This window comes from Plectropomus leopardus, chromosome 20, assembly GCF_026936395.1.
Source record: "Plectropomus leopardus strain MGB_pleo_1.0 chromosome 20, ASM2693639v1, whole genome shotgun sequence".
NCBI lineage: Eukaryota > Metazoa > Chordata > Actinopteri > Perciformes > Serranidae > Plectropomus > Plectropomus leopardus.
This window is the reverse complement of record NC_142195.1, coordinates 13,259,504-13,287,492: the sequence shown is the minus strand read 5'-3', so window position 1 is coordinate 13,287,492 and position 27,989 is coordinate 13,259,504. Positions and strand designations below refer to the sequence as shown.

General features: G+C 38.7%; 1 protein-coding gene across 1 annotated transcript in view; it reads left to right on the top strand.

Moving 5' to 3' along the window:
- rgs3a (regulator of G protein signaling 3a) overlaps positions 1–27,989 on the top strand; it is a 165,497-nt gene that overhangs the window by 65,256 nt on the left and 72,252 nt on the right. The window contains exons 15-16 of the mRNA XM_042509299.2: positions 6,305–6,416; positions 11,886–11,929. Coding sequence (XP_042365233.2) covers positions 6,305–6,416; positions 11,886–11,929 — 156 coding nt within the window. The remainder of the gene's footprint in view (positions 1–6,304; positions 6,417–11,885; positions 11,930–27,989) is intronic.

Here is a 27,989-nt window from a genome sequence, read left to right as displayed (position 1 = left end):
TCTAAAGTCCTATTTGCACAGGACTAGTATAACCTTGGGACCTCTGGTAATTTGTAATAATTGTAAAGGTCATCTGTGAATTTCATTCCATGCAAACTTGCATTGTGTGTAATTTTTCAAGTAAAAGTTCCACTCTCAATAACCTATCATATTTAACCGAACGCAGACGTGATGATAATAGTATTGTGTGAATCTGATCTTGGTGAATAATATTTGTGTTTAGGGTTAGAGGTTTAAGGTTTTCTGTTTTTTCTGCACCTCATTTCTGCCTCCTTACCACTGGAAAATCATATAGGCTGCTTTGGCAATTATAAATGACAATTTGACAGCATTTTCTGGAGGCTCATCTCGCTACACAACATGGAGACCCATTTGCAGGAAAAACAAGCTCAAATCAATTAGACAAGTGAAATCTTGAAAGATGATGAGATGGATGACATGTGTGGCAGAATCAGTTGTGTTTGTTTAACAGACATTTAAAAGTAAAAATTAGGTTAATTTTGTGCATAATGCTAGTGGTGCTGTGTAGTGTTACTGTCTTGTGCAGACTGGCATTACATTTGACTGTGTGCATCATATCTGGGCAATTTTATCAGTAAATTTGAGTAAAATACAAACTTGTCCTATTCCATGTGAATGCGCCCCATGAAACATAGATGTTGAGTGGTATAATTTCTAAATAACATCCCATGGTAATATTTGTCCTGTCCAAATATGGTTTATTTGTACGATGAGAATGTGCAAATATAGTTATTTCAGTACATCTTAAAAATGTCTGTGAATATGTTTACTATGTGTGTTTGCTTTTGTAAAAAGCTCTGTCTTAATTTGGTTTACTATGCTGCACAGGTATTTCAGTTGTTGACCAAGAAAAATGCACAACTCCATGCAGGATATGATCTAAAACTAATCTGAGGAAAACACAGAAGCTGAAAAATTGTACTTAAAAGACACGCGGTTGGATCTTGTTGATCTGAGGAAAAAGGAAACACTATTTTCTCTATCCTCTGTCCAAGAACTTTATAATTTGATTGATAGAGAAAGATTGAGGCCCTCTGCTCTCCAGCATCTTAAGATTGCAGGTAACAAACAGACTGGTGGCAAACATTTTGTTGGTTTGTCACAAACAGTTATGTGCTTTTTTTATGTGCCCAAACTGGAAGTGACGGCCCTTTGCCCCAACATGCATCCGAAGTCAAAATGTGTGTACGCTTTAGAGATATTTGTGAATAGAAAGGAAGAACACGTTTAGAGCTGTGTCCTGAGAAAAGGAATTGGAGAGAAGATGTCTGAATGTCTCTGTAGAATTTGTAACTACTCTGAACTATCACACCCATATGAGTCGAGGAAAATGAATATTTGATAAGAGGAGACTGCCAAAGATCTGACTGACAATGAAATTCTGTTTTATGTATAAAAAGACACTAGCTTTCAGTATATATTAATGACCCTTTCACAATATATTACCTCACCTGGCAATTATATTTTGTAATGTAAAAATACCAATACCAAAACAAGTGGAAGATAATTAAGACTCTTTGTCTGTTAAAAAAGTAATTCTTTTAGAAGTTTCACAAATCTAAAATGAAGATTTTTATTCTGTGACAAGTACTTGAATGTTGTAGATATCAGAAGAACTCATTAAAAAAAGAAATGTTTAATGTGCTTGTTCTGTTAAAGATGAAAAAAGTTATTTCTCAAAGGAACTATTAAGTACTGCACCAGAGCCAGGGCCAGTTATAAAATCTTATCTAATTAATTAAATAATAAATGTCTGTGAGCCAAGTTCACTCAGAAAAGCCGTATGTATCTCAAGTTAACATTTGCTGCAAATGTACTTGTATTTACTTTGCAAATATTTGCATTACTTTGTTAAACGTGCAGGTGCATTTTTCCATGAAGAAAAACTTGTCCTTTTTTGCTTTTTACCTCTGATAACTAATAACTTTAAAAATGATAACTATAAGTGAATGACAGGTGGATATTCTAAAATTTGATGATTTTGTGGAAGTGTTTCACATGCAGAAATCCTGTCTGCCATAATTCATAATGTTAACAAAGTGTTAAAGCCTCCATGTGTTTGGAAAGAGAAAAAACAGAGGGAAGACTGTTATTTTATCGAATTAAGCTCTTGCCACAGTGCCTTAATTTACCCTGTCAGACAATCTTTACTGCGCGGTGCAGTGAAGTGCAGTGATTGCTGGCATGGAAGGTAATCTGGCCTCTCTCTGGGGTCACTCATAAAACAAATATTTAACAGCCAGTGTTTGTCAGGAGGGAGTTTCTCTCCATTGCTTTATACAGGCTGTTTTTAATGATCAGTTAGTGTTGTTCCAGCTTTTACTCTCTACACACCAGAGTTTTGCGAGTCTGCCCGGGAGGCAAACGCACAAACTCTATTGTTCACACAAACATGTAGCACTCTCATTATAATATGTGAACACAAATAATGAGCGTAGCACCACACTAATTTGATTTAATCCAAAGTGACTTTTGGACAAAATAGACTTCAAGTGGATTAAAAAATATTAATGCTTAAAAGTGACATTTGGTCATAAAAGATATAATGGGATTAAATCATATGCTTAATAAAGAATTTAAAAAATGTCCTGAAAGATAGCTGTTGGTATAACATTTAGCATAACAAGTTGATTTTTTTATTGGTAGTTATCAAGTAATTATGCAAGAAAGTGGATTAGTTTCAATGTAGAAAGCCCTCCAGTTGGACTTTCAACAGAGTCAAATATTGGTGCTTTATGAGCCTGCCATCAGTTTTATGGTCAAAGGCTCTGACATACCAGGCCGATGGTTGGCTGTGGGTCAATGTTGGACTGTTGGTGAGTGTCTGTTGCCCTCACCTTTACAGTTTGGCCCTTGTCAGCTTTTTTTCCCAGCTTATTCAGCATGTTGAATCTGCATCAGAGTCGGTGAGCCTGTCAGCAGATGAAATCGCTCTGATTGGCAGTTAAACTTTGTGTCCGGAGGGAGAAACGGAAGTGAAGAAAGCGAACAAATAATCAGTCAAGAAGGCGTGAGGTCAAAACAAACTTGTTATTTAAATTAAAATTATTTTCTTTGGCCTTTAAGCTCTTCAGCAGAAACATTTCCTGATGGTCTGTGTTTTTTTTCACTGACGCACAATAAATATAGTTTGTTCTTTCAGCACGGGATTGTGTTGTTAATGTGCCAACGGCAAACTAGCATCATGACAAGTTTCCCTTTTTGACTAATGATTACAGCTAGCTGTCGTCTGCTGGTAAGGAGAGTTTTTTCCTCTTAAACTGATGCAGAATGCACATGCTAGTTCATAGTCTGTTGTAGACTTGGCAGTGTGCAGCTGTAACTTTTTAGCCTTTTTAGTTGACTTTTTTTTTTAGATAAATACTTAGATTTAAAACCAGTATACTGTAGGTAATCATGGAAAACCACTGTTATCCTGAAAATCCAACAGAAGATAAGGATAAACAGAATTTTTAGTACAGGATTCATAAGTAATTAGGTTCAAATATTATATTTCTGTCTTGCCAGAGACAAAACAAAACCACCGTGACGTACTTGCATCACCTAACCTGGATGAAAAGCATTTATTAGTGTCAGTCAGAACAGTTTTTAATTATTTGACTTAACAAACTTAGCATTTGTTCAAGGATGGACATACAATTGCTGGAATAACTGAGAGACAGAGCAGGGATTCAGACACTTTGTTCACTCTTTCATGCACATTTGAACAGTGTGCGTTTGTGTATGCATGTAAAGGATGTGTGTGTGTCTCTCTCAATAGAAACTCTTTGTCGCTTGCCTCTCATTTGCTTTGTCCTTGTTCTTTACGTACTTGCATCCTTTTCCACCCACACAAACCGCCCCTCCACACACACACACACACACACACACACACACACATACACACATACATGCACTCTCTCTAACCACATACTGGCTACATCTAAAATACCCTTTCTACTATCTCACCCTTCAGAGGAAGCAAAAGCCTTGTCTTGTAACAGTGCCCATCTACATGAATTACAATGTTTGCCTGTTATGTGGCATGAAAGCACAAATTCACACAAGCAACTTTCATCCATACAGCTAGGCTCATTATTTTCTTTTTTATCCCCTACTTCTTACTCTTTATTCTCCATGCTTTGTTCCTTTCCTAATTAATTTTCATTTTAATGCTTCACTGGCATGACTTTTTACACTCAACCGTTGCAGAGGCACAAAGCCAGTCATGGGCTGTCATGATGTGTTGATAAAACTCTCCTCAGAGTGACAATCCGAAGTTTGTGAGTTCAAGTCAATATGTTTAGGCTACAGTTCTGCATCTTGTGCACACAATAACAGCAGTTCCTCACATCGAGCCATACTCCCGAATGAGTGATGAATAATGATGAATCATTTTTCTCAGGGCCTTCACAAACCTGAAAGGTTTAGGTTTGCATTGTGTTCCATTGCATTTGAGCCTTGAGAAAATTAAGAAGTACAAATAACATACCTGTGTCATGTCATCATCACATGATATGAGCGCCGTGTCTCCCTACACTTAACATTGATTTGTTTGTAGATGGGTTTGCAGCCACAGTCTCACACACACACACGCACACACACTGAGGCGCTTCACAGCTGTTATCATTTGATGATAGTCAGTCAAGTTTTCTGTAATCAGTTCGCAAGACTAAAACATGCAACAACAAAAAAATTCTCTGCAGAAATGATACAAACCATGGTTCAGTTTGATCTAGACCAGTAACTTTTTTTTCATTGTACTAAGGTCCGGCTGTTTGCTCCGGACCGTGGTGTGGTGGAGTTTCACACCTTTAATTTTGGTTTTGATCAGACTGAAAAGTCCAAAAGTTAGCACCAGACAAGGTTGGTGTGAGGGATCCCTCTGAATATGACAGGGATACTTGTGGTTCGATGAATGAAGAGTAGGGCTGTGAATTGGCAAGAATCTGGTGATACCATATGTATCATGACACAGGAATCACGATTAAATATATCGTAATATATTGAAAGCAAAGCAATACATTACAAATTCTTCGAAATCTAATTTTAAGAGCAAGTGATACTCCCTTTATGACTCTGCCTGTTTCAGAGGTCTGTGTTCTTTGTGTTTACGCAAATTTAAAATGTTGTTACATTTTGATTCAAAAGATAGATTACAACACTGAACGATCTGGTCATAGGTGGAACAGTGGGCAAAGTGGGCAAGTGTCCAGGGCCCTGGCGAATAGGAGTCCTGAATTGAGTCTTATTGAGGGTGTGTTGGTGTGTGTAGGTCTTTTCGTGGTTTTCTCAGGCAAGTGAGGGGATAGAAGCAGCTCATAGAAACAGCTCTTTGTGGCTTGAAGTGCGCTCGCTCTTTTGCTCAAGCACGCTGCAAGCCGCAAAGAACTGTTTCTATTATGTGCCAGCTGGACCTACACACTCTTTCATGTAAAAAGGAAGGAAGGAACAATAACTTTGAGAGACTGCTATTATGAGTCATAATATAAGAAAGTTCCACATTTTATTGAATGTTTTACCTACCTTAAAATTAAGCAAGGACCATAATGCGCAACAGAAAGTTAATGTTTCATCATTTACTTTTTTTTTCTGTGAAGAACCCAGACAGGGTTATTGTATTATTAAACAATAAATAACGCAATTTCAAAGTAATACGTGCTGTGTGGTTGTGGGTTGGCCTATGCTATTGTGCAACCAAACTCTGTATGCTTGGGGCGGGTACACGCGCTGCACGTGTAATATTTGCGCGTGTAGGTAGGGGTCCAAGGCGAGTTTGTGTCCAGGGCCCGTGGTCATGATAATCCGTCCATGGATCTGGTGGTCGGGGAGTGGTCTGCCACAAATCCTCACATGTAAATTACTACTAAAAATCATAATGGTAAATACAAAAAAAATTAATACAACACAAAACATAAGATTGCAATAGTCAGGTATATACAATATCTCACAGTACAAACCTAGACAGAGGTTAACTTTCAGCAACATAAAGCAAGATGTTGCTAGATGAAGTATATGTATATATATATGACAATAATTATATGGGTGTGAATTGCATTTCCTGTGCTAGGACATGAAGTGAGGGGAAAGCTTTTGCAGGGTGAGACTTTTTGAGTGTTAGGTGGTGTTATGTGAATCTCACTAAGTTGCAGATGTATGTTTGTGAGCTGTGATCACTTTAAGGTGTGGTTAAGGCCTGGTGAGATCATGGAAGACTGAAGAATGAAATCATATTCTTTTTCATCATCTTTTTCTCTCTTTTTTTCCCTCTTCAATCTCCAACTCTGCCCCTCTCATCTTGCAGGTTACGGTGTTTATCTACAGTGACCTGATGCTGGTGACAAGAGAAGACGAGCCGGGAAGGTGTAATGTCCTTCAGAGTCCCCTGTACCTCCGACAGCTGAGGCTCCAGGACGGTATGTGTGCTAACACACTTGTTGCCAAACTGTGTGAAATTCTGTCGAGATGTCATAGATGTTGAGCTGATTATAAATTCATGTTACTACATCACCACATTTTTAAAAACATATAGAACAAGACACTGGCCAACATATGCAATATGTGTGAATATACATGATCTCCAAACAATCTTATCTGATACTAGGTTAAACCACATCTGACCTTTTGCAGTTCAACACAAAACAAAAAGGGAAATAGAACACTTAAACACACAAATTGCACAACTAGAAATAAACACGCAGTATGGTGATTACAGTGATAAATTCAGTTGAGCTTAACCAGAGGATATTTAGGGAGAGACTGCCCAAGTTCCTGTTGCTTTGTCTTTTTATTTCACCTCGATGTAAACAACCATCTCCTCTACCAAAATGGAGAGAATAGTTTGGCGGTCAGTACCGCACAGAGCCCGGGCAAGTCAAATAAATAAGGCTCACTGTAAATATCTGTGTTTAGAGTGGTGGGCGGAGACAGGAGCAGCATTTGGAGTCATGATTGGGACAGGGCCAGAGGAGAGCAGCTCACACTTTGACTCATGATGCTAAAAACTGATGCATGCATGCATAACTAAAAAAATATTAGTGATTTTCTGTCACTAAAATAGCAGGTGTTTAACCTTTTGAAACCTGGACCGTCATCACTCTTCGTGTACTGCCTTTACACATCCTTCATAAGTATTTAAATCTTTGAGCCTTAAGCAAATTGGTTTGATTTCTCTTGAAGACATGGGGAAAACGCAATTAACAATTTGGCAAGAAATGCCCTGCAATTTGCAAAAATTTGGAAAATTATTTTTCAAAAAGCTAGTTAAAACCTCTAAAATTAAACTATTTTCAGTTAAAATAATGATTTATTTAATATTATTTTATTATTTTGAGTATTTTTTCAGGTCATTTCATTGTTTTTTTGTTGTTTTTTTACTCTTGTGTGTTTGAGTTATTATCAAGTTTTTTTTTCATTTTACTTATTTCTTGTTAATTTTTGGGTTATTTCTTAGGCTGCATATTGCCTTCTTCGCATGCATTTTTTTTTCTAGAAATCAAGCCAGCTTGTCCAGGTTTCAAAGGGTTAAAGGATGTTACTGCAAGGAGATTGTCTGTTCTATTCCCTCAGAATAAGGATGTTAGTGGCACCATAATGTTAAGAGTCAGTGATAGTGTAGAGGCAGACAACTGTGGCTTTGACGACAGTTTTGAAATTAAGACATTTATTTTACTTTAGTGCAAATGAGTGCTGTATTGAGTGATTATGTTTTGACACTTGCAGATGAAGGCTGTGCCTGAACCTCAATAGATAAAGCCCCTATAGGCATCAGTGTAGCCTCACATAACCCCACAGCCTTTCTCAACAAGCTGCACCACAGCAGGAAATGCCAGAACTCACTGTCATTCTCCTGCAGGTGAAAAAACACTTTCTCACAGTAAATCAGTCAGAATATCCAGCGGCACTGCACATAGCCAACGGGTTCTTTTGTTAAATATTAAGCTTGGGGAAATCAGTGCTCATTTTAGCACTTGATTTTGCTTTAATTGGATGAAAATATATATGAGGTTCTGTAACAATTCAGTCTTTTTTATGAATATTTGAGCGCAGACCTGCCTGATTTCTGGGTTTGTTGTTTTGCAGCATCTTCTTGCTTATTTCCAGTTAGACTTTGGATGCATGTGGTTCATGAGCCTGTTACTTTTCTCCTCCAAGACTCCTTTGTGTCAGTGTCAGCTAAAATTGCTGGCAGAGACATAATGTTACTGCAGTGTAATATGCTGCTTATTAGTGCTGCAGGTCAAGCAGCTAAATCCATGGGGACATTGTTTTTCAATCAGGAGCACACAATTAAACCAATGCATGAATGTCTTATAATAAGACATTAGAATAAGACGGCATTATCTGAATTAATTATCCACTTGTTGTCGTTCGCATTATCGTTTCGTTTTTGCTTTGTTGATGAAAACTGAAATATCCTTTTCAAAGTCTTTGTAATAGTAGGTTATTTTTCATTTCTCTGTAGTGGAAAAACAGTTGTTTATGAACACTTTCCATTTTCCAACAAACATTTTCCAAATGGCTAAGTCTATACTTACATATCTGCGATTAACAAGTTTTTTTGTCAAATTCCTTGATAAAAAAAAAAAAAAACGTCCAGTGAACGCTCCTTACACACACTTCAACACAGCAAGCTTCAAAATGTAGCATCCCTGATAAAGAGAGGCCTGAGCTGCTCTGTCCTCCTCACAGACATTGCTGTCCTCCTCTCCACTTCTAACCTCCACCTCCACCCTTCACCCAAACAATTGGAAATCACCAGGGTCGGGATTTATTAGGATTTGTGTGTCTGTGTATGTGTTTTCCATCAGAGGACACACATGCACACACGCGCACAGACACACATCTCCACCCTGCTGCCTGTCATTGTTATTTTGCTTCGGCAGCGTCACTCAGGAAAGAGGCGCCGGGGGATTGTGTTTGTTTCAGCAAGGGTGTGTTTGACGTGTGTGTGTGTGTGTGTGTGTGTGTGTGTGTCTGTGTGTGTCTGTGTGTCTGTGTAATGACAAAGTACAAGTTCAATACAGGGGCTTTCCTGTGTTCCTGTCACCCCGATACAAGCCTGAGGAGCGTGGGAAACATTGAAAGTGGTATTGAACACACATAAAACCAAAATAACTGTGTGTCAGTCTAAACATTGTCATCTCACTAAACAAAGTAAGAAGACATCATCCACTCAGGCTGTCTATATGACCTTACCGAGCCTTTTAACTGCTACTGCATCATAGTTGCAGGTGAAATTACATAATCGTTAAAACTGTAGTTCAAAATGTTAAATTAGGGAGAGATCAATCAGTACAACATGCAAAAAAAAAATCTTTTTTTGTTTTGTTTTGTCCTTCAGTGGGGACAGGAAGTGAATTTGAATTACACTTACTGACTTACTTACTTACTTTGACCTGCCAGTAAGACATCACTATAAGAAACCTGTTACATTTGGGATCAGAGCTTTTCGGAATAAATCTGTAAATGTGTCTCTTTAAAAGTATGCAAGTAAGTATGCTGTAAGCAAGGGTAAAGAATGGGTACCATTCTTAAATTTAAACTAAACATGTGGACTTCATCATCAAGCCCCTCATAAATACAATGCTGTATGACAGCACTCTGCTGGTTTTTGGAAACAGAAAGATATCCAACAGTGACCTCTGCTGTTGGTTACATAAAGAGACGCTTTCTGTGCGACTGTATTATTTTACAGGCCTCATGGAGACATTCAGAGTGAAGAAGTGGAGACAATCGGCTAGAGAGAGCGTAGTTAACACATAGCTTTTATTTATACCAAATGAAAAAAAAAAGCAGTATTCTTCCTAAAGAGGCAAGGGTCCTTCAAGAAGTGACTACAGTTGTTTTCACAAAATGAGTTTATCTTTCTTTGTTATGATGAGTCAGAGCCAAGGCTGTTAAAGTTTATAATAATAAAAATAATGATAATAACTTTATTTATATAGCACCTTTAAAAATATAGTTTACAGAGTACTTTGACAAACAAGGTGAGGCAGAAGCAAGAAGGGTTTCTTACAGAGGCAACATTACTATTAGAGCCAAACAATAATACCGAACTAAGGCCAGACAAAATTTAAAGTAGAATTAATCAATCCATTAATCAATAGGCTGATGCTGGCTAAGACAACGAGCCTGGTGGTGGCACTGAGCCTGGAGACTCTGGATTAGGTGATGAGAGGATGAGAGCCATAATTTAAACCATTAACACACATAAAATACTCTGCTTTGAACAATACACTAGGTTTGATTTGGCTTAGCATAAGGGTAAAAACAACTATAGTTCAGTCTGCAGCTAGCTGACCTTTCTGTAAGCAATTCTGACGAGCATACTGGCCACTTAAATTGATCCTAAAACTGAAATCCCACTAGCTGCAGCCCCATGACGCATAATATGACGTGTGTTATTTTCTACACTACTATTCTACTTATTCTACTTATTTTCAAGTGTCCCTAGCACCAATAGGAAGCGTTACAATGCAATGCAGCAACAAAGAACCACATAATTACTTCTACTAAAAGATCTGTACATCTTTCACCTCTGCACTAACTTAAAAATAATGTGCAGACATCCACTAATTCATCTTAATTTCTCACCTGAAGAGCCAATATTCAGAGCTATGGCTCAGTAGACACCATCTTTTTTTGCTATTGTCCTTATGATGGGTTGTTGGTGTATAGTTTGAGATATTCAACAGCTACTGTCTCCTCACCCATTCCTCGACACACAGGACAAACAGCAAGAGGTGAGGAGAGGAGTCAAGCTGCTACGGGAGCCAGGATGTGCAACCAGTAGGCTAGTGGGGAAAAATGTGTTCTTTTAGGGGTTGCAGGCTGGAAATAGGACAGTAGCGTGCCTCGCTGTCGTGTGGGGTTGCACATAAAAAATTGTGGCTTTTTTGACATGTGCCGTTCAGCAGCACTATTTTTTTTATCCTTCACTTTTTGCCCAGCCAGCAAGGATTGGGCAGAAAACCACAACAGCCTCAATAAATTCAGTTAGTATCTGACTGCTTGTTTTGTACTTGTGTACACATTTCTGACAAATTACTCTATATCAAATAACACATTATAATTGAATTGGCTATTGTGCTTTGCCTTTTCAGACTTTGAGGGTGGTGATCTGAATTGAATATTCACTTAGTATTATTTAAAACCAAAACAACTTAAATTCTCAATCAGCTTCTAATTGTGAGTGACGGGATCGTAAGTGAACACATAACTCTTTGCAGTGTAGCCACATTTTCAGTGCACCTTTCTGCAGTCAACAGTACATTGAAGTGAGAGCTTCATGAACATGGGTAGAGAGAATGATGTCATATTACAGTGTAGTATAGAAGGAACAAGTGAAAGGAGATATGTTTGACTGGATGATCCCTGTCTTTTTAGGACATATTTAATCATTTTAAATCTCACCCAAGGGGCTAAGCCGCTCCTCAGTGTGATATTGAACTCAGACAGGATTGCCAGTCAGTCAGAATGTTTGTTTGTGTATGCACTTACTTGAAATAAAATAGTAAACATCACCACAAAGTATATATTATGCGGTATGTGTGTGTGTGTGTGTGTGTGTGTGTGTGTGTGTGTGTCTGTGTCTGTGTCTGTGTGCCGAGGTGGGGGGCTTATTTGATTAAAAGCGTTTATCTTGACTCCAGACCCACAGGCCTGTCTCACACAGCACTGCTTCAGTGAATTATGGGTGAATGCCAGTAAGGCTGCCCCAAAGTAAAAGCCTTCTATCAATAAAATTATTTGGCGAAATCGTGATCGGAAATCAAAGACGCTGCTTTATGTACAGGAAGGGAGTGAGTGAAAATGAAAGAGAGGATATAAGGTTTGTTGGTTGACAAAATTAATATCCTTGCTTTTTTTTTTTGGTCTTACAGATTATGCGGAAGAACTGCGATTCTACCTTATTCACATGACTGAGGTAAGAGAAAGGCTTGTGTGTGTTTGGAAGCAAAAGAGGGAAAAGGAGGGTCTAATGTGAGCAGCCTATTTTGTCTGTGAGCCGGAGGGGCAATTGTCTCTGGTGGAAATCACATTACAGGGAAGACACAGGGATTAGCAGAAAGCTCTAATGAAAATGTATTTCCTCTGTCTCAGACCTGACTCCATCATACACACAACATGCATTTTTTTATATAGTATATGCAGTATTAGACCACAACAGAGAAATGCTAAAAGATGCAGATTTTTGATCCACTTTTTATCATTTTTGGGGAGGAATCACATTTGATATATTAAGATACAAAATAATCCTCATTGTCAATAAAGCTGTGGAATATAAATTGCGACACACAAGTAAAACACTTGTAGTATTACATAAAAAACAATATAGAAATGTTGAATATGTGCATCTGTTTTGTGGTTTGTTGTCATATTTACTATGAAAACTAATTATCCTTCATCCATTTGCTGTTACACCTCTCCGGCTGTCAGATGAAAGGGAAAGGCATAATAATTAATATTTAATTGCTGTGTTTTCCAATTATTCAACACCGACCAACTGAAATTAAACTTTAAAGGCTCACATATTCCATTGTTTCTACTGAATGACAAACATGGCCCAACTGAATTTAGAGGTATGAAAAACACACATGCGGCAAAAATGAATCGTTATTTTATTGTCTTAAAGATGTCAAACATGATTATCTACGAAGACGTTGTTTGAGAGGTAAACATGCACATTTACTCCATGAATATCTGCATGTGTCATTTTTTTTGGTTCCAGAGTCACACTGTGAGGTGAATTTCTCACTTTAGCGCACCTCCACATAATTAGCTTTAAAATCACCCAGATTATCTGTGGGATTCTGCATCACTCCAGTGTTTTGACACTAGCATTTGGATTTAAAAAAAATCACTTCATTTGCACCAAAACAGAGCAGGAAGATGTGAAAGTTATCTGACAGATACTCTTTGGTAGTTTCGGAGCCTGTTTGGCTGTTTCCCCGTCTTGAAGTTTTCTTTTGTCAAGGCAGCTCTGCTGTAGTTAATGAGCATGTTTTGCAGGTGGTGGTAGCCAGTTGTCCTTCCTCGTCTCTTCAGCCGCCTCTCCCTTTCCATTGCTGCTCTCCATCTGATTCCTTTCATTACACTTTTAATGTTGCCATACGTCATGTTTTCATCACTTCTAATCATCACTTTCTTCCACCGTCTTACATCCTCTCCCGTTCTTATTTTGTCAATGAGGAGAAGACACATTTGTGACATTAATGTAAACATTAAAGGCATCCTCCTTGGATGAACTGTAACATTACCTAGCTCAGTGGTGCAAGGCGAGCTAGCAGATTTTAATCAGCTTTAGTGCATCTGATACTGATCCATTTAAATATTGTACCAGGTCTATGGATTGGCTTGGTACACCTCTAAAGACATACTCCATAGGCCAAATAACTGTGATGTTGCACTGACAACAACAATTACTGCTGGGCAGACAAATGACAAATGGCAAATGATTTTAATTACAGAGATAAGTATAATCAACAAACTTGTTTTTTTTTTGTCATTTTTAGCTATAAGTGTAATGTTTGAAGATACATAATTACACATGGTGGTCCGACCTATCTAATGTTCTCTTATCTCTTATCTTCTTTTATGTGCTGTGTTGCTTTGCTATCATCTTTGATGAACAAAATGAACATGAAAGCTAATCAGTGTAATGTCAAGGACAGTTGCAAAGAAAAAAAACATATTTTAGCCAGCTAAAAAACTCAATGTCAGTTTAAGTGTACACTATAATTCTAATATTTTTTTCCACTTTACCTCACATGCTAACTGATAAAGGCAGTGGTAGACCAGCGACTCCTACTTTCAGCATAGTAAAATCACTGTTTTATCAATAGAATCTGGTGTCTTTGAGATAACGACTTCTGTGACTTTCTGACAGCAAGGTGAAGCGGTCAAAATATTCTTATATAGCACATATTTACACTGATATGTATTTTTCATGTGGGCCCTTTTTTTTTAGGTAACTATAAACAAACCAGTGAAAGCAGCATTTGTTAAGCACCATTTCATTTCATGTACGTTATAGGGGGGGTTTCTACCCAAAAGTTATTGTAAACAAACATTGTGAATGGGCCTTTACCCTCCTTGATACTTGATTATGAGTGCTAATTACGAAGTTTATGTCCAACTAGCAAAATAACTTGACTCATTCATTTCTTGCCCCAAAACATTAAGCAAGGCAGTGTTTCTTGGTGGTCTTTTGGAAAACCATTTTATGTCTCAGAGGTGTTTTAAAATATAAGCTAAAGAAAAGCTGAAGAATGTGGATAGAGGATGTGGAGGGTCTGTTTTCTTTTCTCTCGCTTTTTTTGTATCCATCCAGGCACTTTGACTCGTCTAATTTGTTGCGGCTGCAAATGTCTGCTCATATGGATAATCTTTTCACTGAGCAACTATATAAACCCCAACCACTCCTGCACACACACACACACACACACACACACACATACACACACAATGCCACACCATTTTTTGCTTTGAAATGTGCTGCATAACCTCATTAGCAGCTTATGAATCTTTTAAGGGGGCTTTTTTTTTTTCAGACAGAATGAAAGGGGCCTGTCCCGCCAGGCTGGATAAGAGGAAGGAAAGGGCTTCAATATTATTCGGTCTAACCAATTAGGCAACATATATAAATAGAAACTCTTACGTAAGAAGGCATGGGAGAAAAAGGGAGAGAGTTTAAGTGAGTTAAAGGCAGATTTGGGATTTTATGTGACACAAGACAAGGTCTGCTAGAATGGCTGCATCAGCCTTCTGCTTGTGCAGTAGCTTTTCTTCTATTTTCTCATCTTGTACTGTTTCCTACTCAGTTATTTATATAGTAAAAAAATTTTTTGTGCATTTTGTTCATTGTACTATAAATGCAAGACACAATCAAATAATTATCACATTTGAAGACTTATAGTAGTAGTAGCCTCTGACAGTTTGACACCTTAAGCTGGAAAAGACCTATTTGTTCTGTAGCATAACACTCAGCAGAGGCAGCCTCACAGGGATGCTCCCAAAATACCAAACTAGTGCAGTATATATGACAGAAGATAGACAGGAACATAGACCCAGAAACTGCAAAGAGACTGGATTTCTCCATCCATCCTGTCAGCTGCCCCCCCACACACTCACACATACACAGAATGCACAGTCATGTATTATAGTTGATACACCTGTCAGCAGTTCATTTCATACCTCAGGGAGCAAACAGTAGCCACAATGAAATGCTGCATGCAGCTCTCATGTACTGTAGCTCTTCTCGCTCACAGGTACTGCTGTAAAGATACTTATAAATCTGTAATATTTATTTGTCATAATCCAATTTCCTTTATGCTATATAGTTTTAAAATATGCTGATGCATTATCAAAAAATCAATGAAGGCACTCTCCTCTCTGTAATTCAGGTACACTCAAAGTTAGCATAGGCAGTGGCTAATCTACTGCAGCACTCATTTATCTTTAAGTGATGACAGACTCTTAACAGAGTGGTTGACCTTCTGGCCACGCTGGTAGGGTGCACTGTTGTGTGCACTGGAGGAATATGTCATGTGGATGGAGAGAGGGATGAAAGAAGGAGAGATGAAGAGATTGGTGAAGATGAAGGCATGTTTTAAGCATTTGAGTGACCCTGACCCTCCCTGCTGCTTCTGCCGTGTGTGTTTGTTTGTGTTTACTGAAATGGGAAATGTGTGTTTTATCGCAATAGTCTCTAATTGAATTGCTCTTTCTAGGCCTATCTGTGCAAAGGTCTCATACACACGCACACACACACACACACACACACACATGCACATACATACAGCGAGAGAGAGAGAGAGAGAGATTTAAGACACAGTCTTTTGACTCACAGCATGTCTTAACTTAAACATTGCATTTGCCTCGAAGCCTTTTATCACATCTAAAAAGCTACAGACATATTTTATGGAAATTAGATGAAAGTAATTTCTTTTCTTCTTATTATTTTGTATATTAATGCAAAGGTGATTATTCATACCAATTATTAGTTTATCTTTGGTTTGATTGCTGATTTGCTTTTCTGTGTGCATTGTTATTAGAGAGTCTATGCTTGTGCAAGATATCTGAGGTCATCTGACCTGGATCTGTGTCACAGAAAATGCTTGACATGCTTTTAAAGAAATAGCCACCCAGTCAACAGAATGTTGCAACTGTATGTTTCTGCAAACTGTGGATATGTAAGATTCTATGTTATTATGTGGCGGATAATCTGCGGATCTGTGCTGGCAAACCGTGGCGAGGGTCATTATGTTTTGGGGTGTCCGTCTGTCTGTCCCATTCTTATGACAATGTATTCTAACAGACCGGTTTATATGATATCCGTTGCTATGGTTAAGGTTAGAAAAAGAAACATGGATGTTTTTAGGTTTAGGCAAGCACAGTCTTATGGTTAGGTTTAGAAGAAGAAACATGGTGAAGATGCACCTTAAAATGACATAAACTGAAAGTTCACACAGAAAGCCCGGTGTTCTGTGACTGATCCCACCACAGCAGCATGTGCCATCACTGCTCGGGACTGCTTCCTTGTTTACTCCCATCAGGGCATTGGTCACGTCATTGCAGCCCTTCAAAATACAGGATATGTGTTATGCATGAATTTGGGTGCAAACATCTACTTGGAAACTAAAGAACTTGGTGATTATAAGTTGGCAGTTAAAGGTCAAAGGTTCAACCATGAGGTGGTTATTCTAGTCTTTACATTTCAACAGCACTGTGGTTAGCATATGATTACGTTTAGTTACAAATAACGTGGTTATTTTTAGGAAAATATCATGATATGGCTGGAAATGCCACTGATGTCTTACTGAAAAAACAAACAAAAAAACAACAGTTTTGTTGTTTGTTGGTGTTGATAGTGTTCTGCAGCCTTCTCGCCTGGTGTCATAGCACCCACTACTCCCTCCACCTCCAGATGAGAAAGTCTGCTAATATATATGTAATCAGAACTGTGTCACTTTGGAGACATAGTACATAACATACAAATGTTTTATCCAGTGGTTTGCAAAACATTTAATTCTGCTGACTGGACTGGAAATGCACTGTATTAATAATATATTGATACTTTTAAAAATAACTTAACACGTGCTGCTTTGCTTAATACAAAAACACAAATGCTAGACACACACAATAGGTTAACACATGCACTGATGCAGACAGTAACAGAAATCCATGAGGACCAAAATGGGAACTCTGTACTGATTCACAGCAGCATATGTGACTCCTACATGTCACCACATACAGCGTTTCCCAGATGGCTCCTCATCATGCAAAAGTCAGTCTCCTTCTCTTAAGCTCTCCATCTCCGACGCTGTCACAGTCCGCTCCCCTCCCTTTGTCTATTCCTGCCCTTCATCATCACTGGAGGTCATCCTATTTTAGCACTTGCTCAAAACGGAACTGATCTAACCCAGATTTACACGTGAAAGGAGAGTGTGTGTTTGGGGGGTTGCAATTGTGTCTCTGAAAAGTCAAGTGTGTGTGTGTAAGTGTGTCAGTGACGCAGGATGAGGGGAAGCAAAAAAGCGTTTTGTAGATAAACGAAAAACAGAGAACGGAGAGAGTGTATGAGATTATTGACGAGTGGAGTGCATCAGCTTCATCACACAGTCATCATGGGCAACTTGGCGGACCGGGTCGGGCCTAAGAAAAGGTTCGTTAGAGAGGCGAGCTCTCTTCAGAAGCACCTGCTATCTGACTCTGGAGACGTAAGTTTTACTGACTGATGGTTTGGCTCAGGGTGCACTCACCGGTTTTAGAGATGGAGATTTACATTGTTGTTGATGTCAAAAAAAAGGATAACTTTATGGTTGTTAAATGCTACTTGTTATTGCTCAGAGGTAACTTTTCATAGTCTGAAGTGAGTAATATCCAAAATCATTTGCATATAGTTGGATTAAAATGAGCAGTATGAACATTTCAGACTAAGTATATCTGACTACAGTGTGCATTTTCAGTGGGCTTTGTTGCACTGAGGTGACCATGATGATTTTTCTCAGTAATAGTAAATTGTATGTTGCTGTTCCTAGAGTTATACTGTACCAAAGCATGCTGTATAAATGTGGCTCTGATAATGGTTGCTGATGTGCGTGAAGTTTCTTTTGAAGATGAAAATGGCATTAAGTGCATGGTCACCCATTCACCACTATTTTCACTAAACTGCCGCTGTAGCCATTAGGCACAGTGCAGTTGTCCATAATGATTTTAAAACCTTGTATAAACTCCACTCACCAGTCGCCAAAGCAAAGCAATAACAAGGACTAAAACTACTTACCTTATCTTAATGTAGATTTATGTTATGTTTTAGATTCGTGCTACTTCATTGGTCAGTTGTTTCACTCCAGTTTTAAAACATGAATTGTCTTTTGTACACTTGAAACAGCATTTAGAATGTGATTACTGAGAAGAGATGAGATAAGAGGCAGCAAATGCAGAGCAATGCCGCCAAACTAGGTGAAATCACAGTGTGATGGCTTGCTCGTAGGCCGTGGAACAGCAAGGGAGCTCTGTGAGTAGCCTAACATAGCACAATGTTGTGCATACAAATACTCTTTTTTTCCCAGAGGTTTGTGCAATAAAAGGTCACTCTGTTCCTGTTTGCATAGGATGACGTTTATGTGGTTCTTGTGGTAAATGACATTGCAGTTTTGAATTGATTACGTCAAGTGCGCTGTTGATGCTTTTTCCAGGAGAGATGTTTAACATGTCTATAATGATGTACATGTATAAGGGTTTATTATACATGTTTTTTGTGTGCACATGCAGAGAGACAACAGTGTATGCACTTTCTCTGTGCTTTCTGGCACATCATTGACTGCATGACATACAGGCTGTCACTTGCAATTTGAAGGCAAGGTGTGAATGATATGCACCCAGGGGCTTTTGTCAGCAAAATACCCATTTTATGGTAGCCATCAATAACATGGCCAGGGCAGGAGCAGTCTCTCGGGGGTCTGATTGGACTGAGATGTACCTTCATTGCAGTTAGCTCACAACATAAAGTGTTCTTTGCTTTTGTCTGATTTAATACACCAGCACAGATTGGCAGGACTGCAGTGACTATACATCTAAATATGATCACGTAAAGACCTCCATCATAGCAATGTGATTTGATTTAGATCTGCAAACACCAATAACTTACCCAGCAGCGCTGGCTTTAGTGATGAAAGTGTTTTTTCTAAGCTGAGCTGTACTAAACTGTGGTTTACCTCCCTATTCCATCAGGGCTAATGGTAACCAGCATCTGAATTATTCACTGACCTTTAAGGGAAAGTGTGCCAAATAATTTCCAAATTAATAATTGATCTTCCATTTTCATTGGTTCTTACTGTATTTAACAATAAAAGGGTTTCACAACAACTATCAAACACACAGCCATCAAATTCACATGACGATCACTGATGTTACTGAGTGTTAAAAAAAAAAACCCAGATGTGCATTGACCTTAATGCTAATCTTATCTACGGCTCGAGTTAGTACATTCATGCTGATGTAATCAAAGCATAATTGATTCAATTATGTAAAAAAGTCAAATGGTGGATGAAATCAATGATCATGACGAAAGAAAGCACACAAATCTAGTGCTGCTAAAAAAATCGACTGAAAGAAACTTTTCGGGAACAGTACATGAGTTCAGAAAACCTCCTTGAGGCACTGTCATGTGCTTATCATCCTCCCTGGTGGCTATAGGAAAGGCTTTGTGCCAAGGACTCTAGTTTGCATGCTCTTTTCATGGCTGCTTTGTCTGGGCAAAACACAGAAGAGCTGGAGACCAGAGAAAGAAACTAGAAATAGATGAAAGAGTGTGGGAAGTCACTGAGTGAAGATGAAATAACATTCCATGCTTTCTTTTTTTGGGTTGTAAGCATGCATTTGTTTGGGTCTGCAGTGCAATTTATTGACAGTTAATTGCTCCAGAAGGAGTCACCTTTCAGATTATATATAATATAAAGCCTGGAAGCCAGAATGTATACCCCAGCATAGACTAGAGGTCAACTCCAGCCTGAGGGGAGTGTCTTTGTATTATATTGCACTATATTGCTCATTGTGTCCACCATCATTGTAGAGAAACACACTTACACACTTATTGATTTTATAGACTTGCAGGTCTCGGATTTAATTTTTAGCCATTCCTCAGTACAGGAATTTTGTTTTATTTTATTGCTCTGTAAAGCACTTTCATACCCTGTTGTATGAAATGTGATATACAAATACAGCTGCCTTGCCTTACAGTCATAAGACAGTCATGCATGGGAACCAGACAAGACCTCCTTTACCTTACCCTGACCTCACCACATCTCCTGATCTGTCTTCAGATGTATGACTGGGGACCATGTCTGTACAAATGCTTTTTCCAATCCTTTTTCCAATCCATGTCATAATATATAATCAATATGTCACTGCATAAGTAAAAACTTTGACCTGCTTGTGGCTCTGCTTTGGATACATCTTGGCACCGTGGTTACCAGATTCCATGGCAATACAGTCAGTAGATGTTGGGATATTTCACTAAAAGCAAAGTGTCAACTGTAATGGTGCAGCCCAGTCACCAGAAGAAATTGTTGGCATTGTACACTTCTGCAAACCAGGAGCACGGCACATTTTCACATTTCAGATGTATCATATCAGCATGTCTAAAGTGACATAGTGTAACCTGATTTGGTCATCTCGAGTTAAAGGGGATAATAGATGGTGTAAAACCTTGATGAGGCGTCTGCCAAGCTGCAGACCACAGTTTGTGACCAACAAAACACAAAACTGGTTGTGTTCTAGTGAGTCATTGCTGTGTTTTCAGTGGCATTTTTTCAGAGTTTTTCAGTTACTTGTCGCTGTCTTTCTAACAGGGACAGTGCCTAACGGTGTTATTTTACCAAGGCATTGCTGCTATTCCTGCTGGAATTGTGGCACCAAAACTAGGTATTTTTCACCAAAACATGATCTTTTCTTAATCGTAACCAAGTGGTTTTTGTGCCTAAATCTAATAACACGTTAAGGACAGCATTATGTTTCAACGTGTCTGCTACATAATAACATACATATGTAACACATCTGAGGTTTGCAGAAATGAACAACGACTTTTTTTTGGCAACTCAGGTTCATGGTAGTGCCACAGAAAAAAATCTAAGAATCACCAAATTTACTCGGCGTCAGTCTCTGGGGAGCGCAAATGTGTTTACTACTTTTTATTATAGTCAGTTTGTGTTGAAGATGAATCATCCCCAGAGCCATGTAATGGAAAACAGAGCATTAGTGGCATCTACACCCAGTATTGTACCACAATTCAGCAAGCAGCTTTACCATCATTAGTTTGTCACTTAACTGGAAGCCATACATCTATTAAATGCTACAGTTAAAGCTTTAATACTTAAAAGTGAGACCTGCACTGCAGAGAAAATGCAGAGAAGAGGAAGGTTTTGGGAGTAAGAGTAATGGCTATACCAGTGTGCTGATTAAGTCAGGCCGTGAGATAACAGGACAGTGACGTGCTGGTAGTTTTATTTGTAGCTAACTCAATTGTGATGGGATGACTACCCATGATACCATGTTCAGCACCAGTATATGAGCTATGACTAATAGGGTATGACGCTGTTTAGTGTGGCAGTGTATAGGGACTTGCTGCGGAAAACCTTTGATGTCAGAGGAAGATGGCTGGATATGATAACACTTGATATAACAGACACTTCACATTTATATTTCACCACGACTGCTACTGAGATTTTCTTTCTCGAAGGTATCTGGAAAGCCATTATAGACAAAACATACTCCACAGTATCTCACTATCATTATCATAATCCTGTAATAGCAAGTGCAGCCGGTAGCATTATGTCTCCATTTAGACCTTTTTTACTGCCTTATAGAGATTAACGTTGCCACATTTAGGATATCTGTACTCATTCTAGTGCACTCATCTTCAGCAGTGTGCACATTAGACTTTCTTCTGTGTGTTTCTCATTGACTCATGCACTTTTTAACTGTTTGCAATCTACTTTTAAAAGTAAGCCATATCTGCTTCCCATGTGCACACTGTAGCTGAGTAAACTCCAGACAGAAGTCCATCCCAAGAGCAGAATTAATTTTAAATCTGCAATGAGTGCAAACAAGACAGAGATAATTGAAGCTGGGACTGAGCTGGAGTTGTGATTAGGGCTTGGTGGATCTCAGGCTGGAGGGTCAGCTGGGATGGTGGGAGGGGTTTGTGACCCATACTGGTGCTCTGCTAGCCCTTTTCTTTGTTTGTGATAGTTATGCAACAACGGAGAGCAAAAACCTCCAAGCAAATTATGATGACCTAAAAACAAATATATTTGAATTACACAGTTTTTATGGTTTGAAAGACTTCCCCAAAAAGATCTGAAAATATGCATAACATTTTCCATGTGAATGCAGATGCATTCACATCTGTGCACTAATGAAGCTACAGACAGCAGTCGATTAGTTTAGCTTTGCAAAAAAAAATCCCATTGGCTCTTTGTTTAGGGAACCAGGGTGGTGCTCACTAACATGCTGACCAAAAAAAAGAAGAAAAAAAGAAGAAAAATGGCCATCCCTGCATCACGCTATGGCAAACAAGAGTAACAGCACATGTTTTACAATGTTTGTTTGATCCATCAAAAAAAAAAAAAAAAGTGAAAAGTTGTGTGTTTAAGGGGGATGTTTTGCTGGAATATTTCTTGGAGGAGAGCAGTGAATTTCTGGAGTCTCCGCTCAATGCCTCGCACGATTCCAGGAAGTCCCTGCTCCTAACCAAGAAATATTTTTGGCATGTCACTATTTCAAGTATTGATGCTGAATTCAGATAATCTAGCTAATTTGAAGCTAGCTGTTTCATTTCAAGCATAAACCTGTGAGACCGTCTTCTCCTGAAACCCTTGGCATAAAAACAAATGCGTGTTTTCTAAAGCATTAAACTGTGCAATATATATGTGATCTTTCTCACATGAGAGAAAAATGTTAGAATTGGGTCCAGGCAGTATGAAAAGCTGATAACTGAAAGTCTGCCCGTTCAATAGTATTTCGTTCTTCGGCTGTCACTAAAACCACGCTAACCTGTGCTGAGGCAGCTTAGGTGAGCTGTGTTGACAGCACTCCAATGACACACTGAAAACTCATGTACCAGATGGCTCAGGGGGAGGGCTTCAACCAGGGAGCACTTTAATCAATCTGATTATGGGGAAATGCTGTTCTGTATTTTTAGCCACTCCATGGCAGGCCAGTGGCCATTCATTGAATTTTGTTTCATTAGCTCCCATGTTTATCTCTTGAATGGGTGGATCCATAAACAGAGGTAAACGAAAGTAGGAGCTAGAATAAGGGAACTACTAGCTATTGTATTTTGGCTTATAAACAATTCTTTTGTTAATCGTTTAATGAATAAGATAAAAAGTAACTCTGTTATTCCAAAGATAAGGGCTTTATTGACTGCTGCTGAGACTGACAAATGACATTTTGTCTTGAAAAAGGGTAAACTATTGTTTCTAGAGCTGCAGCTTGGGTCACTGACCGGATGATCTTTAAGGTCACGTTGTTTCTTGGCATTAACATGAAAATCTCCAAAGACCTGCTTCCACATCGTCAGAGAAATTCCAGTGAATTTCTTTCAACTCAAAACACACAAAATATTGAAGGCGATTTGTTCCTAGCTAATTTTAATGAGATGCATTTTTATTTTTGAAGGGACTGGTATTTTCGTTTTAACCCTGACAGAAAACAAACATTCTGAATGCATCACAAAAGTGAAGTAGCACTTCAATCTGGCTCAAACTAAGAGACAGCTGTTCTTGCAGCGCCAACATTATAGAAAGCTCCAGCTGGCTCCAGACGATTCCTGCCCAAAACATGTGGTCTGTGACCAGCTGTCAACAGTTTACTCATTTGCCTGCATATTTTAACTGATGTAATGTGATAATGTGCAAGTCACTGTCAGAAAAACTATCCCATAGAAATGCAATAATGCACAGTTAGGCAGCAAAAATGTATAATAATGATAAACAGAAATAGCAAGAGAGAAGGAAATTGATTTGCGGGAATTGATGGCTAGAGACAAATAAACAATCATTAGTATTCATAGCAGAGCATAATTCATTTTGAAGATATGATGCAAAAGGAAATGCACTAATGTGTGTGCTGTATTACTCATAATAAGAGTTACCTTTATTCTAGATCCGTCATCATCTGTAGTTATAGCTCACTGCATGATGTCAGTGAGTGGCTACAGTATAGTATGCACTTAATGCCTTATACTTGCACAACAAGACTGTAAACATACACACTTCCTCTCTTTGAAAGATTAGGATGTAAGCCCTCATGAAGCACTGAGACCTTTGCTATGACTCACAGAGCAGAGTCCCAGCGGATTGCCTTTTTGTTTTACTTTTTAATCATTTTATGTTGCAAAAGCTACAGTAAGACTGTATGTACAAGTTCAAACTGGTACTTTTAAAGCTGCATCTGTGTGCGTGGATGCAGGTGCATGCATGCCTCTGGGACCTTGAACTGCTCCATCACAGATGTGTTTTCTCTAATGTGGGACAGTGGGGAGTTGCCTGGAAAAAACCTGTCCATATGAGGCAATGTTTTCTGGAAAGCCTGAGTGTATGCATTATTTTTACAGGATTACTCATCCCAAATAATAGTTAACTGAGGCTTGAAAGTAATGGAAGACAGAGGAAGTGAGAAATCTTATATTAATCAGCTATGAGTACATCCCATATCAGTTATATGGAAATTCAAAATGCATCCAATTGACGTTGACACATTTGACTGGATAATTAGATAGTTGTTAGGTAATTCTCTCTCTCTTTCTCTCTCTGTAATATCTGGCTAATTTCTGGGACATTTCTTCTTAAATTGCACATGGCGTTCTTCTCACATTTTTTAAATAAATCAAGAAAGGACAACAGATAGCTGGAATAAAGTGAACGTGGTAAACACAGAGGCTCTCGTGCTCTGAACCAGCGTGACTCAAGACAGCAGCACTCTATTATTTTTCATACTGTCAAGGCGGCGCATTACCGCTGCACTTCTGTTGTTTACCTTTCACAATAAAAAAACAACTTAGATTACTCAGAGCATTTTTCTAAGAAGCAAATCAACAAAATAGTTTACACAAGTCCCAGATACATATTTTTAAAAACTTACTACATAATCCCATGGCTTCTTTCAGTAATCTCTGAGCCTTTTCCTTCTTGATCTGTCTCTGTGCAGTGCTCACATTTAGTGGTGGAGCTCTGGGTGTATGGCTACAGTGTTTGTCCTCCTCTTGGTAATGTCAGGAGAATCTCAGCTTGATCTGAACTTGGCATTTGCAACACAGCGCCATGCAGATTTCTTGCTCAAGTTGAAAAATTTCAACTCAGATGAATGTGGAAATAGTCTGAATTTCACTTTGCATTGCCTTGCCCGTATTTGCATCTATCTGCATCTTTGCATTGGCCTTGTGTGTATCTCACCATGCAAAACACTTCATCACATTCAGTGTAAAAACACCATTTGGGTTCATCCTCTTGGGACCACTAATGTACAATTTTTTGGTAGGACGATTGCCAGACATAGAGCCCCATAACCTTTGTGATCACAGCCCCACATTTCAAGTAGGCACTATTCTGTCTTCAAACCTAACCTCATCAGGAACCAAAGGTTACAGGAATCTCTCTAGCTTGATGACCTTGCACTCTCCACTTCACCTGCTGGGGTTTGAAAAGGTTTTGCTGACCTTCCTGACCCATAGAACAATAACCTTAGATAGAATTATGAGATTTTCACTGAGAGCAATATCGTAAGGGTTTTTCTCAGGGGCTAGTTGTTTACATTGAAGTCGGCATGTGCGTGCGTGTGCATTAGTTTCAATTATTATGGCCTCTTCTGCACCTTTATACACTCAGATTCATTTTAAATGATGAATACCAAAGAGCATCAACATTGATTTCTGTCCGCTCTGAAAAAAAGCCTATTTCATCATCTTGTGGTGCAGTTGAAAACAATTAGGCTCAGTTTCATAAAGGCTTTTGGTGCTCTGTCTTGTTTTTGTTTGTTTATTTCTTGAGCACTAAACTTACCTCCTTTTTTTTTCTGGCAACAAAATATTCTGTTCCACTTCCCCTCAATATTCAAAAGTCTCCATTTAGTTCTGCACCTTGCATGCAGTACATTTTATGCTGCATCAAGTCAAACCCATCTTGACGTTGCTACCATTAATACAGGCTTTAAATGCCTTTTTACCCTGCATTAGCATCACTAACACTGACACGGCTTTAACCACCGAACACTCTGTGACACAAGACCCTACAAACAGCAGCATCCCCATCTTCAACAGGACATTGAGTGACATTGAAAGAGACAGATAGTCCAAGGGCTAGCAACACAGAATGGCATGGAATAGCCCATGCAGCCAGGAAACAGGCAAATAAACTAGCATCATGATTCACCACTGACCAGGGCAGTGAGCGTCAAGGAAAGCCCCGAGGACTCCAGTCAATCTCCGAAGACTTGCACAAAATGGAAAAATCCTATTTATAGCCTGACTCGTGCCCAAAAATGTCAGGATACAAATGTTTTTCCCTGACACCGCCGGAAGCAGAGCAACCGAGGTAGATGGAAATGATCAAATTGGAAAGAAGAGAAACAAAAAAAAAATGTACTTGAGCACCAAAGGTTCTGTTCATTTTTTATTTTAATCAAAAAAGTGAGCAATAATGAAAACACATGCCAAAAAAGAGGATGAGCGGAGGTGATGTTTATGGGGGTTTAAGTGTGATAGTGATTTGATGGATGGTACGCTGTGAACCATATATTTCATTTTTCAATATAAATGCTATAAGGTGATCCTATGATTTAGTCTATAGCCATGAATCATCATGTCAGAAACATGCATGTGCACTGAATTATATGAGTCTATATGTCTGAGGAGTTTAAACAAGGAGACATTTGCTACATTCAGAGGGGAATTTTTCAAAAGTATAGCCTGACTTTTGGGTCTGCTAAACCTGCATGAACAATACAAAAACACATGTAATTCTGCGCTGTCTGACAAAGAGCATTTCGGTGCTCCTGTGCTACTGTATATGTATTCAAATGAGATAATATGCATACATTTGGTGCAAAAGTGGCCTTTTTCTATGTAAATGAGCCCCACTGCAAAAACAGTCCAAATCACAAGCACTAACAGCCATATGCAAAAAAAATTATTACCATTTCTGGAGGGTTGTTGGTAACTGAAGCACATGTTTAAAGTGGTCGCACTCGGCACTGACCCAAATACATTTTCTCTCTGTCACGTTTCAGTTTCTTGCCCAAAGTTTTGAGAAATGCCTCTGCATCACGTCATTCAGGGTCTGTAGCACAGGGTCTGAATATTTCAGGTTTTTCTCTTCTCTGCCCTGGAACTGTGACAGTGTTTTTGGCCCAAAAGCAACATTTATTTTTTACCACATAGATAATAACAATTAGACACAAAAAGGGGCAAATTGCACTCAGTTGCAACATTTCACAGGCTTTTTTGCATTGCCGTATCATTAGCTGGTGTCATTTGTGAATCAGACCTTAGGAGGCAGATAGCAAGTGATTTACAATTCATGGTGTTTTTAGCAATACATTCCATTTTTTGATTTCCACAGACGACCAAACAATGCTTGCCTGTTATGAAGTAGGTTATGAAGTAGGTTTAAGAATGTGGCAGAGCAAAAATTTTGCCTGTCAATAAGAAAATAATGATTTTTAAAGACATGCTTTAAGTTTTTAACCTTGTCAAAGGTATACTTCACAGGATTAATGGTTACTTTTTGTAAAAACGCTTGCCAGAGGATGTAAAAACTAACCCCAGATTCCCTCACTTTTGGTGTTTTGCCTGCACTGTGCCTTGTGGATGCATGCTGCTCAAGGTCTGGCCTGGTAACTGAGTACGCTGTGGGGGTACATGTTCACAGATGTACCGAACACAGAACATAAGAAGAAATATCACACCTGCCTATAAATATTAC